Below are 19,559 nucleotides of genomic sequence, written 5' to 3' on the forward strand. Positions count from 1 at the left end.
TTTTATTTATTTTTGAATAGAAAGTATATACAGCCCCAGTGCCAATAACAACATTTTTACATTTGAGAAGAGAAACAAGAAATTCTGAAGGAAATTCTAATTCCAAGTTTCATTATAACTTGTGAATAGCATGCGTTAGTTTCATTTCCAGGCTTTTATGTCAATTTGCCCATTAAATTACCCTGCCAGTAAGGTATGTAAGGTTTGTCCTGTGGAACAGCCTTAGTTATTTTCTTCTCAAAGTGTTAAAATTGACTATTTTCAAGCTGGACTGAAAATATGAAAATCACATTTTTAGTGTGTACTTGTAGGATCAGTCTTTAGAAGAACAAACATCACTAAAGTGGAAGTTGTCAGACGACAGTTAGTATTTACCTATTTTACAGTATGTAGACACAAAGCCACAAGTGATTTTAGTTTACAGTTCATTGTGAGGAATGTTACATGAACATAGAAATATACACAGATAAAATAAACTGCCAATGTTTGTGGCAGTGACTGCATACTAAGCCCATTAAATATGACCACGGATCCTTTATTTACACTGATACCAGGGGAAAATACAATGCACCGAGGGCTTAAATCATTAGTGATGGCACATATGTGTTAAACAGGCATGACTTTAGACAACAGATAGTAATCAGTGCGAACGTCATCAAAAGCAACATACGAAAATACCTTGGAACCACACACTAGAAATAATTGTGAACATAAAAATTAGGCTGATAAAAAGAAATGATAGATAAAAAAAGACATTATATAAAATAAAAACGGGTACAGACACTGCACATCTGCACAATAGAAATATACTGTATATATTCATTGCAAGACTGGGCTTATTTTTGGCGTTATGTAATTCATTGGGTGTTAAATTCAGACTTTCATTTATTATAATGAATTATAGTAGAGTTCATCTTGAGGGTGCTCTTCCCAACCATGACAGCAGCTGTTTAAACATGTGAACTGTGTCATTGCATGGCCACTGGATGGCAGTACTCTGCTTTCTAACTCAAGCAACCCAAGCACTGACATAACCACTATGCCTATTTCCCTGTCCTTTTGAAACTTCATTATTTTGATTTGATTATCTCCCTTTGATGCAAGTAGGTCCTCTGGTCATGAAACATTTTTAATATGGACACTTTTCATGCATAAAGTACTACATTAGGGCAGCTGACATTAGTTTCTATGTTGAGGAAAAAGCTCCAGGTAAAAGCTATACAGTAGGAGTGATGAGTGTCAAGACACTCCCAGTGTGTGGGCAGCCAGCCAGCCCACTCTGTCATATCTAAGTGGCATTATTGATTTCATGTGATGACTGTCTATTTTAGTTGTGGCTATTATTGGAAGTGTTCAGAAGGGCTCTGTGCTGCCCTGTCACCATCTGTAAGGATGAGATATGACTCCTCAGAACAGAGTACGTGCAGGACCTCTGGTGTATACAGGACTCCTCATGCTTGTTGGAGAACCACCGCCTCCTCTTAGATGTATGAGTTACTATCTATACACACAGCCTTTACTGAGTGACATAAAGACACTCATGATAGTTTTGAACTTGTGAACTTGTCACTGACTACGCTTAAATGTCATACGGTCCACTTTAAAACCCAAGTCAGGGATGTTAATTGGTGCTTCACACCTCCATGTCTCTGTGTGTTCCTGTAAGAAACTACCAGTAGGAACTGATGCTGCCACCTGAATATGACTCGATCTGTGGCAAGGATTTTAAAACAAGCCAGATATATAAATAGCTCCTCAGATGTTCTCTGATCCCTAAATACTGTTGGTGTTTATCTCTGATATTCCCTTATGAGAATCTATTTTGGAAGATGATTTATTGATTTACATAGAAGATATAAAAGAAACAAGGAAATATTAAAAAAAATATTTAAAAAGAATAAAATAAAAGATGATAATAAAACTGGCAATACCATACTAAAAATACTCCATAACATGTGCAAATCCTCCATTCAAAATTTTATTTATGTATTTGCAACAAAATGAACGTATAAAGTGTTAAAAGTAAAAGTACTGTCGGTGTTATATTACTACATTATTGGATTGTACATGTAAGTAGCCTTTAAATATTGTAGCTCGTCCAGGTGAAGCTAATTTTAACTGCTTTATATACTGTTGTGTTTAAAATACCACAATGAATCATACTTTATCAGCTGATCTTATGTTTTGTGTGAAAAAAGTAGCTGTTAAATATATGTAGTCAAGTAAAAGGCACAATATTTGCCTCTGAAATGTAGTAAGCATAAAGTAGCATAAAATGGAAATACTCAAAGTGCAAGTACCTCAAAACTGTACTTAAATACAGTTAAGTAAATGTACCCAGTTACTTTCCACTACTGGCAATGTCCATATTATACAGTATATATTATAATCTTAATTAAATGTCAGTCTCATGGCTGGCAATGTTGGTCAGTTGGTCCAGACTTAAATATCTCAACAACTATTAGATGGATTGTCTTGAAATTTTCTAGACAGTCAAGGTCTCCAGATGATGAAGCCCAATGACTTTGGTGATTCCCTGACTTTCCCTCTAGCGCCACCATGAGGTTGACATTTGTGGTTTTGAGTGAAATGTCTCAGGTATTGGATGGATTGCCACGAAATTTGGTTCAGCCATTCATGCCCCGCTCAGGATGAATTATAATCAGTTTGGTGAACCCTTCACTTTTTGTCTAGTGCCATCATCAGGTCAAAATTACTATTGTCCAATACTTTGGTTTATGACCAAAAACCTGCAAAACTAATGACATTCCCATCAGCCTCAGCTGTACTTTGTCTGTTGTACTGTATGTTAGAATGCTAACCCTCCAAACTAAGATGGTAAACGTTATACCTGCTAAACATCAGCATGTTAGCACTATCATTGTGAGCATGTTGCCATGCTAGCGTTAGCATTTAGCTCAAAGCACCGCTGTGCCATAATACAGTCTCACAGCATTGCTGTAGACTCTTAGTTAAATTAGATACATTAGATTAAAATAAATACAATACATAGATTTAAAGAGATTTTAAAAAGTTTGACCTGTGTATGTATAATGTCCCTAAAGTTTATTAATCATGTTTTTATAAACTGACATCTTTGGGGACACATTTGTCATTTGAGGGTTTAAGTGAAGTAAAAGCCACAGCGCATGCTGCCTTACCTCTTAACCTGAAATCATATTTCAGTATGAATTCAGATACATGCTGCTTGTTTGGATGTTTCATGCTCTTTTTAAGATTCTGGTCCACGTTGCCGGACTCATTGAGATGTGACTTTTATGAAACTCAACGTGTTGCAGCCTGGCTGGACACTCTGCAAACAAGTTTCAGGAACACAGTGAAACTGAAGCCTCTCTGTCGATCTTGTTTTATAAATGTGACATTCTCATATTCTCACAGACATAAAAGTCCTGCACAATATGTGGTGGACAGTTTGTGCTCTGTAGCTGGCCTCTAATCCTGTAACTCTGTCTGAAGCTTGTGATCCTCTATTATCACTGGCATTTCATACTCCACTCAGACAAGCCATATTGAAGTTGCTCTCACTTTCCCCATTTTCCACTGAGGCATGATGGGTAGATCATAAGAGACCTGCCCTACCCACCATATCGTTATCAGTGTACCATCCCTCACATATGTTCTGTAATCAGAGCAATGCTGACTTTATGTAACTGTTCTTGTTGCATTAGTCCTACATATGCAAGGTTTATAAGTCCTCCAACTTGTATATTGAGTTACATTCCGACACCAGACGGAGAATTTTAGAATCTGTAACTCAAGAGAAGCATGAGACCAGCTGGTTGCTGCTTCAGATAATTTAGCTGTAAGTTACCTCTGAATTCAAGAGCAAAGTCCATTCTCAGTGTTTGATATGAAATTGGATCAGATCAGAATTTATTCAGTCCAAGGGAAATAAATTTACAGGAATTCAACTTGGTGACACTGAAGCATATTGATAGACCCACATGTATACTTACACCACAGTGTACATTACAATGTGCAGCTGAAGATGGATGTGTACTGAGTGACTCATAATAGTACAGTGTACAGTTTGGTGATTATATTGGACAGAATGAAATGTGTGAAGTTAAATAAACACCAGAGAATCTATAAAAATTACAATGCGCTGAATACTGCAAGTGCTGGTATCATTGTATAATAAGACACTGTGGGATTGGTACAGGGTCTACAGTAAAAGATTTTCAGCATAAGACATCCTTTATATAGGCTTTACAAGTTGTAACGAATGGCTTTATTCAGGGTTTTTCACTATGTCAGGCTGAATGAATGAAGTGAAACAGGGTTTCATTTCAGTCTGATTATCAAGCTACTTTTATTGCTCCATACAAAATTTGCATACTGAAGAATTTGGACTGGATTAGAGACTGACTGATACTGGATTTTTGAGATCGATATAGATACCTGAGATTTTTAAAAGCTAATAACAAAATTCTTTCTTTTTTACATAAACACACAACATTAACTAAATCCCTTCAATTTGGTTATTAAAGAATTGTGACCAAGATACTGTATGCACTGAGCAGGACATTGTACTGTTGAAAAGTAGACTGGTCAGTGCTCTCTGCTGGATGAACATTTTAAAATTTAACATTTCTGTAGTTCTTGGTACTGATATATTGGCAATAAGCTAATATCGTTGATATTATATCAATATATACTGGCCTATTTATCAGTCTAGCTCTACTGTGGTGGCAGTCTGGTTCTTTGTCTTTGGCTCTTTCTCAGGTTGTGTGGGACCAACATTACTCAGTAGGCGTCCTGTGTTTTTAGCCACGCTAGCTGTATGGCTCTGCAGATGGCAATGTATGTCAGTTCTCCACTTTGGTCCGGAATTAAATATCTCAGCAACTATTAGATGGATTGCTGTGAATTTCTCTACAGACATTCATGGTCCCCAGAGGATGAAGCCTAATGACTTTGGTGATCCCCTGACTTTTCCTCTAGCTCCACCATGAGGTTGATATTTTTGGTTTTGAGTGAAATGTCTCGTCAACAATTGGATGGATTGCCATGAAATTTTCTACAGACATTCATGTCCCCCTCACAATGATTTGCTATAACTTTGGTAATCGCATGACTTTTTATTGCATCATTATCAGGTCAAAATCAGGCCTCACTCCAGCCTATGGTTACTCTTCCTGCTGATTTAATTAGTCTTGCTAATCATTCAAGATCCTGAGTCTCTGTATTCCTGCTGACTTTGCTTATTTTGGACCATTATAGTGGATCATAGAGGCCCACGTGCTATTAACAGGTTCACCTGAGTAATCATTTATAAATAATCTTTTATTGCCCTGACTTGTAGCAGTTTTTCTGTAACATTTACTTCAAGCTATAAAAAGTGTACATTCATGTTTTGACACACACACATGCATGTGAGAATGTGGCACTATACAATGATGAAGTAGTCTGGGACACTTGAGACAAGACTGGGAATTCCACCGGCTTCTAAAAAGAGACCAGCACATAACTGGGAGGGAGGTGGACGGGGGTACATTTTTCAGCAGTATGTTCTGATCTGTTGCCAAAAGAAGAAGTTACACTTGACTCAGGCTGCTGGCACAGCAGGTTACTCAGCACTGCCACACAATAGAGGAATGAACAGTAGCCTAATTTTTTTTTTTTTTAAATGATAACACTACATCAACTACAGGTACTACATAAGTCAATATACTTCTCTAAATATTCACAGTAAAGATGACAAAAGCTGTTGGAATATGTAGTTTTAAATTTTATTTCATGTTTAGCTGCAGTAAAATATAACTTCTTACTATGTAAAAATAACAGGCCCCAAACAAAATTTTCCCCAGACTGCAGAATACAGTTCATGTGGCAAAAACACCAGCAAGTTTAAAACAGATTCAAAATAATCTACATACAAGACCAGTGTATAAGACTGTTCTGGATGATACACAGTATATTAGCTGCTCAATGTCTATTCATGATACATGAATTATACTACTGAATAATTCTGTAGGTTTAACCTACTTTATTAAATATAAAGCAAACTAGAGGTTTGAGTGACTGATGCTTTGGATGTTGATGTGTGTGGACTCACCAAAGCTCAGTTTGGGGGCTAGAAAGTGTGTTAGAATGACAAAGCGGTTCTGTGAAATAATTTGCTTGTTTGAACATGCTGGAGCAGCTGAAGTATTTAATCTAAACAGAAATATAACGATGACCATTTTTAATACTTGAGCTGAAGATATCATAATAATGCTTTGTCGGATATTTTATGTGCAAATTACGGTCATCCCAATCACAACAAAAGATAGTTACCAAAAAAAAGCAAAATGATTGTGCTCATTACATACATGAAATGATGGCGCAGATATTATTTGTATTAAATGTGTAACTGTTTGGAAAGTGCAATCATCTTCCCTCTGTCAGAACTGTTTCCATTCATGGCACCTTGTTATATGTAAACAGTCACCTTTTGGTCCATGAGCTGGCCTGTTTAATTCCATCTGCAGAGTACACAATATCCTGGAAACACAAACTAGGAAGAGCATTTTGCGCTGGCTCCGCATACATGTTGCCTCTGCAAGTTTTATAACTCATTCACTTTGTAATTCAGAAGTAGCCCTTTTCCTCTGAGCTGCACAATCCCTTAGGATTATTGTTCTTTTTATCTTCTTGCAGTTTCACTTAATACTACCTGAAGTATGAGTCTGTTCTCTTTGGCTCTCATATAAACTCCAGATTTTATATCACAGATGGTCGATCTCCCATCTCACACTCAAAACGGAAGTGTATCCATGAAAATTTTATCCACAATTGGTGGTGGAGGAACAAGATCTTCTAATTTAAGGTAAAAGATACGCTGGAGCCCTTGAGTGCACAGAGTCCTGAGCTCAGGCAGCTTCCCGAGAAGTCTGGACAAATAATTGGGCCGCAACGAGTTGGAGCCGCAGCCAGAGACGTGATCTTTAAGGCAGGTGATGAGCTGGTTCTGCAAGTCTTCCACACGTGCTGGTTCCTTAAGACCATGTCGGTCTGCAGAAGAAAATAATATACGCGTTAGAGTCACAGTGAGCCTTATGCGTCATTATTTTGACTTTATATAACACACAAATAACACACACTGATAATACAGACTGCAAACTATTATTTTTCAAGTTTTTTATACATTCATTTGCTCTTTGCAGCTCTGGGTTGTATTTGGAACATCTTTACACAAAACATTAATTATATTAAGTGGAATAATTCACTGCTAAAGTGGACACACACTAGTGTTGTAGATAGTGTTAATGCTGCGACATTGGAACAAGTCCTTGGCCTTAAATGTAAACCTGCACTATACGTGAGGTCGTGCTACATTTTGTCATACACCTGTTGTGTCAGTCCTGTGTTGTGTAACTGCCTTGTATTGTCTACACTAATGAAACCAGATTCCTGGTGCAAACTGTTGTCCTTGCTGAATAAAAATAACTCTGATTCTGATTTAAACTGGGGGGAGGGGCTAAACATCTAAAGTTAGATTAGTTAAATAGTGTTAAAGGATGACTGAAGCTCTTACCAGTGATTATGACCAGGGCTGTGAGACAGGAGAAGGAGGAAACGTCTAGCTTCATGCGATGGAGGGTTTGAGAAAACTCCAAGATGGAGTCAATCCAGTCCCCAAAGCTTCGGACACACTGCGTTTTGTGAAGCACAGCCCCATTGCAGAAGATGAGCTTGTCCATTTCAGGATTGGAACTTCAAAAAGAAAAAACAACGTAGTTTGTTGATTTCATGCAAAGCATCAGGAATATTACATGTAAATTGTACAATAAACATGATTAAATTAATCTGCGTTACATGTCAGTTTATTGCTATTGCCTAAATCAGTCGCAAACATTTTGTAGGAAGCTGCACTCACCGATACGCAACACGCAGGATGAAGAGCTCAACAAACGCAGATTCCAGCAGCAGTTCCTGGTCTTCTGAGCAGAACTCAGAGAAACCTGGGATGCTCTTCGCCCACTTCCTGATGACCTCCATGGAGGCTGTGAGTAAGTCGTAAAACCGTTTGATGTCACTAGCATCCTCTTTCTGGTTCGGACTGACTTCTGTCTCTTCATACTGAAATTGAAAACAGCAGAGAAGTTAAAATAGATTCCTAAACAGCTAATCAAATATTCCCAAAGAATTGAAAAAAGTTGGGATTTAGTTTTTTGGTTTTTTACCTTGGAGTGATCCAGATTCCCAACGCCAGGGTTGGAGTCGATGTGGGCCCTCACAAGTGAAGCGATCATGCTCACTGGAGACACAGTGGTTGTCACATCCTGGGCGACTTTAGGCTTGGAAGGCAGGCGACCTCTTCGTCCTTTCAGGCTATCCGTTCTTACAACTGGAAAAATTGTGACATCAACTGTTACTTTCAGTTTGGCGTCACTGTCTTAATTCTACCATCACTCATCTGGGTTTGTACCAAAACTCACCTTCCCTCACCATGCCTACAGTTAGACACTTCTGGAAACGGCAGAACTGGCATCGATTCCGCCGCCTCTTGTCCACAGGACAGTCCTTGTTGGCAAGACAAACATACTTGGAATTTTTTTGTACTGTGCGCTGTGAAATATAAAAGAAGAATTACTCTAAACCTATCTCAAAGACATTCAGTTAGATGACATTTTTTCAGTCTTTGTAGAGAAACAGATTAATTGGCTGCATAGGCAAGTCAGATTGTATTACCTTGAAAAACCCTTTGCATCCCTCACAGGTGCGAACCCCATAGTGCTGACAGGAGGCGTTGTCCCCACACACAGCACAGCAGCCCTCATTTCCGCTTAGACTTTTTAATTTGGGTGATAAGCTTCCATCCAGTTGGTCAGTGTTATCGAGGCTACATGCTTGCTCCATCACCAAGGCGGGGAAGGTAAGTGTTGATGGGTGAGGGTGGGTCAAAGGGAAAGGATCCTGTTCTCGTAAGTGTGGTTGAACCAAATGAGACATATCCTCCATAGACCCTGAGCCAAAAGTGAAGAAAGAGGGTGCATGTGGCACTGTGTTCTCCTCTGCCGGCCAGTATCCTGGACTGGGTGAGTATGGCCCGAAGGCTGAATCCCAGTTGGACGCATGCTGACTCTGGAACCCAGGGGTTGAAGGAGATGAGGCCGATGCAGGGCTGCCGAAATAATCTGACCCAGCAGGGGATACGGCCTCGTCCGGGTAACTCAGAGGGAACGTTCCAGGGTAGCAGCCGTAAACCTGGAGGTCATCCAGCTTGAAGGGGGTCTCCTGGCCAGACGACGGAGTGACATGGGCAGGGGCTGCAGTGAACTGACATGAATATGCATCAAAGTCGGCTGCCTGAGTGCCCACCAGGGAGCTGATGCTTGGCAGGGATGGAGCAGAGAGATGGTCCCGTGGGCTGCTCATATCGACAGCCAGCCTGGAGATAAAGTCTGTGGTTTGAAGCTCCGAGCTGCCAAGGTTGTTCTCATAGGACTGAGATCCATGCTGGGGGTGTATGCAAGTCATGGCTGCAAGAATGAAAAAGACGTAATCAAAAATGTTAGAGCCAAACAAGCTTGTTTTTCAGATCTTCATCTTAAAATTTCAAAGCCATGGCTGAATTAACCTGCTATGGGTCCCTGGGTCAAAAATGAGTGGCCGGGCCCTCTGTGCGCTGTGTTTACTATTTCTGTGCTGGAATATTATATAGGCCCAGGTTTGCTATATGGCAGTTCACGTTTCAAGATAAGGTAATAATGCAGGGTCCTCCGTAAGGCCTATATAATGTCACTTGATATTATGCTTTAGCAGTGCATATCCCCATATACTCAAACAAAGTTACATTTTAAAAGTTAAATCAAATTTTATTTTAACATAAACCAATTGCCACAAGGTGAACCAGAGGCTTTGGGGGTCCCCTGGGGGTGTGGGGCCCCGTTGCCCAATTGATAATCCAGCCTTGCCTCAAGCTGGACAAACTGCGTTTTATGAGAAAACCTAGAAAGTGCTCTGCTCTTCTTAGCAACAATTTCATCATCTTATCATATATTACTATATAGTAAATATGGTCAGCTGCACATGACTGGAAGGTACAGTAAGTGGGGTTGACTTTCAGACAGGGATACAGTGCCAACATATGAGGCACATGTTACACACTGGGACGATCTCCCTGGTGCACTATGATTTCCAAACTTTATTCTACAACTGAAGCTCATTTTGGTACAGATGCAAATAGATAGCAAAATACAATACATTTGTGCAAACTTCAAACACTTTCTGCTCAATGAATGGGGAAGGGGCGGCTGCTTTCTGATCGATTTCATAATTTATGAATATAATACGAACATTTAAAAATAAGGAGTTTCCGCATTCAAGTCTACTGTATCAAAAAAATCATAAATACTTCTTACCTGTTAGGCCCGTCTACAAGTGTTTTGAACTGTCTGTACTCCACAAACGACCGTCAGTCATCTTCAGTGTTTCCCAGCTGAGGAGCAGTCCCTCCGCTCATATCTCGACAACACTTTTATACTATTAGCTTTATTGTACCCATGACGTGAGTGAAAGGTTTCCATACATGGCTGGGCGGTGGGCGGGGAGATTTCCAGCCACGGGCCAATCACAGCGCGCGTTCAAGAGAATAGACGTTCGATGACGCACTCTGGGATTCCGTTGACGCGCGTACAGCGAAGAACCGCAGCATTGTACTCTTGAAACACACCGCACACACACACACACACACATACACACAGACAGACAGACACAGACACACTGCTAAATTAAACTCGATAAAGCTGAATTTAATATTTGATATTTTTAGCAGAAAGAGGCTGACTCACCGCCAGTCTGCGCCGAATACTGAATTATATAATTCCCCACAAGTGTCTCTTTGTTGTGCAGTAGTGAGATTTGCTGATAAAATGGAAAAATATGATTTTATGATTTACAAACAGGAAGTCACAATAGATTAGACGTTTTTCTATTAAGCAGGGGAAAATTAATGCCAGTTGTCTTACGGTAAAAGTGAACAGAAATATTGGTAAAAGCTGCTTATTTAAAATTTGACCTGGTGTGAACCATAGAATAGATACCTGTACCTGCTTTCTACAGGGGGAGGAGCTGGGTAAAGTAGTGACTGTCCCAGGACTCCAGAAGTCCAGGGCTCCCAAAGGCTTTTCTGTGTGTGAACTGGTTTGTGCTAATTTAATTTGAAAATGTAGTCGGGAATGTGCATCAAAAAGCACAATATCCTCCGACATGAGGGCCTTAAGGTGGGTCCTGCTGTGAGGGCCTGTCTTGAAGAGGGGCACTTTGTCGAAATCTAGTTGTAATATCTTTGTTATCTCAGTTTTCTGCTGCTATTTTGCATATTCCTAAATTAATTGGTGTTCAATCAAATTACCACACAGCAAATCTGGGGCCAGGTAGTATTCTAGCATAGAAAAACATTGCACAGAGAGTGGGAGGAACAGGGGGTTAAAAGGGGCCCAACAGGTTACACAGACCTGCCATGTACGGGGGTTTGACACAATACCACCTGTACAACATAGTGCAATCCAATCCAATCCAATTATTGTGCTCCTGATAATAATAAGCTTTCTAAAGCTTATAATGTTGAAGTATTTGAGAGTGTCAGACGTGCTAATTCAAGGTCATTTCAAGGGTAATATTTTGTGGTGTTTTTGTATTGCAGCATTGCATGGTGTATGTTATTATTATAGTAATAATAATAGTACTCTAGTATAGTGTCTTCCTCTTATATGTGTCTGTATGAGGTCCAGTCAGAAACTATAATGAAACTAATTGAGAAATGTTGACTACCATCACTCGGAGACCTACATTTAATTAAACACTCATACTCTTTGCAGGCCTTCTGTAAGATCCCAGACCTTTACTTCTCTTTCCACCTGGAGTTTGGTTTTCACAAACCATTTTTAAAACCCACAGAGGCTCACTAATGATCACTACCCCTGAATGTCATTCATAACACCATGGTGGCCTCATGGGAGGAAGAGCTTTTCACAATCTCATGTAACAGAGGAAGGACACACACAAACACACACACACACACACACACACACACACACACACACACACACACACACACACACACACACATACACACATCAAGCTGAAATTGTGATTAAAAAAATACTGAATATTGCCTTGTTTCAAGGGAACAACTCAGCTGTTTGTCAATGAGAGCAGCACTGTGATCCTCGTTCGTGCTGTCTGCGGTCATCCTTGCAAGAATATCAAGTTATATGGCTGCCATCAAGACAAAATTCTTGGACAGTACACATTTTTGGCTCCTATGCCATTGGTTGCTGCAGTGAAAACTAGTCACCATCCCACTGAAGTTTTTTTTCCCCCTTTGAATGACTGTGCATCTGTGGTGTCAGGCCAGCATTGGCTGGGCCTTCCTGCTGCTGCACAGAAACTGATTTCACTGGTTATCTGATCTAGGTTATCGGACACAGGGCACATTTTGTGACCTGAACAAAATCCTGTCTTTGGATCTCTTTTGGGCGCAGATTTAGATGAAAAAGAACAACTTCAAGTTATTTGGTGGAAGGACGAGGAAAAACGTTGTTGTCAGTTGTGTTCTGTGTGTGTAGAAGTTGTGAGAGTTTGGACGTTATAGTGAATTGTATTATGTATTACCTCGTGCATAGCCAGAGCTCCACCCACCAACACCACCACCTGTTGCTCCTTCAGAGTGCTATTTTTGAGTTGAGGAGATGTTTGTCATTGTGGAGAAATCCTCTAGTTTGTCAGTCCAAACTTGCCATACCATGTTTGTGTTTGTTTCTGGTGAGATTTCACCGGCTTAACATCTCATTTAAAATCCACAAGCGACCAGTAGAACTATGGGGGATCCATGAGGGAGCTCAGCATTGTAATGACACTGATAACAAAGTATTAAGTAATAAGTATTTTCATCAGACAGGCCGACATACAGTTACAGCTGTTACAGCCGGAACGAAAGTTACAGCTGTTGCAGTCAGTTATCTGTCAGATGGTAGTTTGCATACAGATGTAAATGAGGCAGAGATGATGCTATCAGTTGTGCTTTGCATCTTTTTCCAAACTTCAGAGGATTCCACTGCTTAGTCACATGTATTCATTCTCGATTTTAGCTCTGCGTTTACAGCCTCATTCACTGATTAGGAAGTTGACAGAGATTAAGGTCAGCTATTTTATTGTGAAGTGGTATCATTCATTCATTACTTGTTGTACATATCTCCTGTTTCGTTTAGATGGTATAATAATGTGTAATCACATAAATTCGGATAAATGTGTCATTAAATATTCTGATATATCTGATATAACGTAATCTATCAGTGCACCAGTCTGAAAAAGAGAGATGTGTGAAATGGTGAAATGAAGGTGATGTTATCTTGAATACGAAAAGGATAAAAACAAGCCTGTGGTAAACCTAACAAACCCATTACGCCGCTTTCTTCTCATGCGTACCTCAACATTTACACTGACTGAAAAAACACTGTGAGAACAAGACGGGAGTCCTGCAACACCTGCCCCTTTACTTCATCTATGAGCAGTCTGTTTTAAGACTTGCAGATTAATTTGTGTCTGGCACAGCTCGTATTCTGCACCCAAAATATCAGCGTGTCTCAGCGGGTAGAACATCGGGAACTCCAGTAAAAGGTGATTGGGTTCAATCATGCCCATTGGCTTCGTCATGCTAAGCAGTCACATTTATGATTTTATGGGGTGCACAGGGTGTGGATTGTTCGAAACCCTGCAACATGATATGAAGTTATGTTTGTGTACGCGTGTGAATATATGTATGTTTTGTTATGTGTTTTATTTATATGTGCACTTGATCCAATATTTATTGTTTATAGAGTTGTTCTTATACACTGAGCGTCCTGAAATATAGAAACACCTGTATGATGTAACGCAATGCAATGCAACAGCCCAGTAATAAATGCTACCTTACTTAAAAAGTTCAGTTTTAGTGAAGACTACTCAGTTCAGTGATTTTGATGCTGTACTTTGTGGTGGTGGTATGTTGGACAGCGTTAGATTTAGAGGTATTTCTAATAATATTTACTAATATACTAATTTTAAGTTACATAATGACATTGGCATGTGATTGGGACAATATAACAATGTGACAAACAACAGCCTCAAAAATCCCCATGAAGTTGAATCATCAGTTAAAAAATTAAGTAGCTAAAAGTGACAAGTTTCTCAAAGGTGGCATTTATTTCAGGACAGGACTGTTTTCCATAACAATATTAAGGTTACTAATTTTCTAGTCACTCAGTGTATATTAAGATGCAAAATATTATAAAGAGTACGGTCTAGACCTGCTCTATAGGAAAAGCGCAATGAGATAACTTCTGTTATGAATTGCCGCTATATAAATAAAATTGAATTGAATTGAATTGAATTGAATTGAATGGATGGATGTCAATGACATACAGCTGAGTCTGAAGTCCCGCTAGCTGCTCTGTGAGGCTGTGCTTAAAGGCTGAGCGGTTGCTTTGAGCTGAATGCCAACATCAGCATGCTAACATGCTCATAATGCTGATGGTTTGATGTTTGATGATGCAGGTATAATGTTTACAATGTTCACTATCGTAGTTTAGAGTGTTAGCATGCTAACATTTGCTAATTAGCACTTGAACACAAAGTTTAGCTGAGGCTGATGGGAATGTCATTAGTCCTGGTAATTAACTAAATTAACTCAACTGAAGGTATGGAGCACCATTTTTCCAAAAGATATTCGCTTATTTTGTGTGTTTTGATGATGCTGTGGAGAGAGCGCTGTCTAACACATTACTCCAAAATCTGCCATAGGTGTTTAATTGGGTTGAGATCTGGTGACTGTGAAGGACATAGTATATAATTCACATCATTTTCATATTTTTCATGACCACTTGTGTCCTGTATTCATTTTATTTCTCCACTGATTTATTCATGTTTTTTCCTTTATTTTGTCACTGGTTTGTGTTTCCCCAGTGGAGACAATTAACTTTATTACACCTGTACAGTGTATTATTGTTGTGATGTATTTTGGACAGTTTGATCTGGTCTGATCTAAATACAAGAATAAGTAAGGAGAGACATTTTTGTTAATGCCTAAAGGTTTTGACACTTCAGTATAAACATATTCTAATTACATTTCCAATCACATTGTTATATCTAGAGGCCCTGCATCATAAAACAAAAGTAAATCCATCACTGATGCTTCTTTTATATAACAGACATGTGAAAGTAAAAGAAAGTTGGCATGAAATGCCAGGGATAATCTGTATGCCCCCTTTAGTACCACAATATGGAATATGTTACAAAACACAGAATTTACAGACCATGAAATTGGCATATTTGAAGAAGCTGCTATGTCCATGACGAAAATGATGACTAGGCCTCCTTGTAACACTTCCTCTTTTCTTTTTTTTTTCCAAACACATGAGACAGTTTTATATCACTCCCACATTCCTCCACAAGGCTTAAGTCACCACTGTCCTTATCGTGTTCCACTTTCCAGTCTCAAATGAAAAGACATAAAAGGCATCTCATATTTTACATACAGATCGCATATATTATGACCTCCTCCTCCACTCCTCCCCTCCAAAGCTTTTACTGTCCTTTATGTTTAACTCATAATTGTGTAGGAATAACAGAGTCACTATGTTTTAATTGGCGGTGACAAGTTACATGACCGTGTACTGCGAGACAGTTTATCATCAGACACTGCAGCACAGGAGCAAGTGACATCTTATCCTTTAAGTCTACTGCTCACACTCCATCTGGGGGTGCAACATGGGAACAGGACATGGAAGTGTAAAAGGTAAATATAATTCGTAAAAGTACCAATACAACCATGTAAAAATACTCCATTATAAGTAAAAGTTGAAATGTGCAATGAAAATTCTACTTAAGTATAGAAGTATTAAAAGTAAAATGGCCCCAGTGACTGATGTATGAATGTATGTGTGTGTGTATATATATATATATATATATATATATATATACATTCATATATATACATATATATATCATTCATATATATACACACATACATTCATATATATTAATGATATTAATTAATGAGATAGGAAAGAAGAAAAAATAATGTTCTGCCACAAAAATGTGTATTCATATTTTGGTTGTTTCTCAAATTTTTGTTTCTTTGTAATGAAATATTGTATAATGTGCCCTCTTTGAGCCTCAAACTGTTATTTAAATGCAACCATTTGAGAAGCTTAGAGAAGAAGAAGTGGAGTAGAAGTGTAAAGTAGCATGAAATGGAAATACACAAGTAAAGTTCCTCAAACCTGTACTTAAGAACAGTGCTTGAGTAATGTTACTTTCAACCACTGACTGCAATACATAGGTTCTTATCTATTGTTGACAGGCTTATACAAAAATATAAATTGAAATTATTCACATTAGTTCTGTAATTCTGGCTTGCAAAGACTACGTTTTTTTCTAATAAATCTATTGCAGAAGTCACACCGGTAAAGAGCCACTAAAGCCTTATTTGAGCAGATGGTTTTTAAACCAACCTCAGACTTTTCTGGAAACAGACTGTGAGTAGTGATCTTAAACTGAATGAAGTTTAAAGTGGTTGAAACTCATTTTGTAATCACGACGTCTTCGACTCTCATCTGTGTTGAGCCTGAGGGCCCGCACTCAGCACTGCCCTGACCAGCTGACTGTAAGAGAGCTTGAAGCTTCTCCTTTCATTATATTTTATTATAACGTTCTCTAATTATCGATCTGGTAAAAAAAATAAAATAATAATAATTAAAAAGCAGTGGATGAAATGCTCCTCAGCAGATTCTCCCTGCAACATGAAACCTGAAACTGGCCAAAGCAATCAGATCAGATGTCAAATCAGATGTAATCACATATAAATCAACCATTTATCTGGGATAGTGGACAGATTTAGACCCCACCTTAAGCAGCTGCTAATAGTTTGACAGCATGACTGCTCATTAACTAGCTTGGCTTGTGTTGCCTTTCAGGTTGGGGCTGAAATTCAGCTGAAGGATCGTGAGAATCTGTTAAAGGTAATTTATCTGTTACTGAGTCACTGGTGTCAATGCTGCTGGCTGTGACTCTCATCTCACAGTTCACAGCTTTATATGTGTTTAAGCGTCAAAAAATATTTGATCTGCACATCAGGAAATAGACAAAAATATCTGAGCATCAAAGCTTTAATTTAATTTCTTTCCATCAGCTTATAAAAAAATAAAGTTATTAACAAATTCTAGCCAGTTCAAGAGGAATATTGATATTTTTCACTGCTTTATAATGTTTTTATTATTTTTATGTCTTAAAACTGAATGGGTAAAATGTTGTTTTTAACATTGGTTGGAACATTGTAGAGACTATACAAGGAGACAGATACCTGACTAATACCCTTTTGCACACAGACATTTTGACAAGTCACAGAAGGAAAAGCCGAGGTGCAAATAATACATTTAATGACTGCTGAATCCCCTTTAACTGCTTCGGTTTCAAGGTCCTGGTATTGTGCCTGCTGACTCACTGTCACAACTTGAATATAGCAATGACATCATTAGTGTTATAAGTAACACCTGTGCTTTTCCTACTATGACAAGTCAAATTTTCTCCTGTGAAAAAGGGCTATATTTTGCTTGAATCCAGCAAAAACATATGTGTGAAGCCGATCCTCCAAAGAAAGAGCAATGGCAATGGTATTGTTAAGGAAATGTACTCAGTGGAAAAAACTCTTGAGAGTCAAATAAAGTATTTTTGACAGAAATTGGGAAAAGTGGACCATTTATATTAATCAAAATGCACAGTACATGTCTGAGTACCCCATGACAAGTCTTTGTTTTTATCTTTTATATCTCTTTTTCTAGTTATTTTTACTCCTATTCTAACACGTATTCTTTATTGCACACTAGCCTTTTTAGCACATCCTCAAGAGTATGCCACCCTGCATTTCATTGCACGTATTGTATGAGCTTGTTACATTTAAAACTTTGTCTTTGAATCTTTGTTTCAAATCCGAAAAACGCAATAAACCTTAAACTGTTTAAAAGAAAAAAGGTTGGTTTGTATCTTCTGAAAACAAAGTTCACAACCTGATGTTTCCAACTTTGCATGATTCAGTGTCAACACTGTGCACAGAAACTGTTTGTGAACTAATTTACCACTGGAGGGCAGCATCTTGACATGACTGAGTAACTTCATCTCAAGTAAATTTCCTATTTACTGGATTTAGAGGTCAGTACTGCTCTATATTGTTGCTTCGTAAGGAAAATTTGTGAATGACTTTTATTTATATTGTCTGGATAAGAATCAACAGCTGTGGAACGCCAGCAATTTTATATATATTTATATATATTTAGCAACGGGTTTTAGTTAGCTAATTAGTTTCCCTATTTGCACAGGTAAGAAAATACAAAAACCATAACACATTAAATGATTTAAAAATGATTTGTGGGCTTATAAAGACATCTCACATAAATGAAAAATTTAATAATGACATTGATTTGTCACTGAAAAAGGGGGGGGGAAAGCTATAAAATAATACAAAAATACAGAAGATTAAAAAAATATATGTGCCAAAAATAAAATAAACATGAGATACATATATGCCAGGCCTAAAATACAAATGCTGAAATAAACACAAGTAGAGAAAGATGCCAGTGTACTAAATTCAAGTAGTTTGGCTCATCAGATGAGGATGATGATGTTGCCATAAGGTATTTATTCCACAGCTGAATTGAAAGAGAGTTGTTTGAAATCTAAATGATTTACACATCTGATGTTATATATGTGGATGTGTTATTACTTAAAATCTGTTAAACGTTATAGGTACAAACCATACAGATACTAATGTGAGAGACTATCAATAGGCCTACACAACTCATGGGGCTGTCAGTGTTGAACAGTAACTTTTGATCCAGATTACATTAAGTGAAAATGACGCAAGGCCCCGACTGTGCTGTCATCAGAGACATTTCATCACAGCCCGTTTTAAATAATGAGCTCTGTCTTTTATTTTATTTTCTCTTATTTTCTGTCTCCGTTTTCAGGTCACAAGAATGGCCCCCTTTGAGCCTTCCCACTCTCACATTCCTCCCTCATCGTGGGCCCACCTACACTTACTGGCCCACACACACTGGGCTGGACCAGCACTGGGACAAGTAGTTTGAGATCTTCGGGCAGGGGTCTCCTGACTGTTCCTGAGTCCAGGATGAAAACTAAGGGGGACAGAGCTTTTGCTATCAGGGCCCCGAGGCTCTGGAACATCTTGCCCGAAGAAATTAGGTTGTCTGAGTCAGTGTCTTCGTTTAAGTCTAGTCTCAAAACACATTTTTATCTGAAAGCATATCCTGATTTTACCTGACTGGCTGTTTATTTTACTGTTTACTTTATTGCTTTTGTGTATTTTATGTGTTTTATTTCTTTATATTTCGTCATTCACTGTGGTATTTTATTTTTCTTGTTGTGCAGCACTTTGTACTTTGTTTTGATAAGTGCTCTATAAATAAAGTTTTATTATTATTATTATTATTATTATTATTATTAAGTCTCAGGGACGGACCTGTCAATGTCTCTGGGGCTCAGTCACTGACAGTTTA

At 38.4% G+C, this 19,559-nt stretch overlaps 1 protein-coding gene across 1 annotated transcript; it reads right to left on the reverse strand.

Moving 5' to 3' along the window:
• Positions 1-5,739: 5,739 nt before the first annotated feature.
• On the reverse strand, positions 5,740-10,516 carry nr4a1 (nuclear receptor subfamily 4, group A, member 1). Its single transcript, XM_044212652.1, has 7 exons — positions 10,371-10,516; positions 8,698-9,488; positions 8,445-8,574; positions 8,190-8,353; positions 7,883-8,085; positions 7,541-7,719; positions 5,740-7,017 (listed from the first exon to the last, which is right to left on the reverse strand). Exons 2-7 carry the CDS (start codon positions 9,484-9,486, stop codon positions 6,761-6,763), a joined length of 1,722 nt encoding a protein of 573 aa, XP_044068587.1. The 5' UTR covers positions 9,487-9,488; positions 10,371-10,516; the 3' UTR covers positions 5,740-6,760.
• Between the last annotated feature and the right edge of the window lie 9,043 nt (positions 10,517-19,559).

The sequence above is a fragment of the Siniperca chuatsi genome, linkage group LG10 (assembly GCF_020085105.1).
Source record: "Siniperca chuatsi isolate FFG_IHB_CAS linkage group LG10, ASM2008510v1, whole genome shotgun sequence".
NCBI classification, from domain to species: Eukaryota; Metazoa; Chordata; class Actinopteri; order Centrarchiformes; family Sinipercidae; genus Siniperca; species Siniperca chuatsi.

Excerpts from the sequence above, each read along its gene's own strand:
- nr4a1 (XM_044212652.1), bottom strand. The coding sequence starts at position 9,486 with ATGACTTGCATACACCCCCAGCATGGATCTCAGTCCTATGAGAACAAC. Across the intron at positions 8,575-8,697 it reads GATGCAAAGGGTTTTTCAAG|CGCACAGTACAAAAAAATTC; the intron begins GTAATACAATCT and ends TATATTTCACAG. Across the intron at positions 8,354-8,444 it reads TGTAGGCATGGTGAGGGAAG|TTGTAAGAACGGATAGCCTG; the intron begins GTGAGTTTTGGT and ends CAATTTTTCCAG.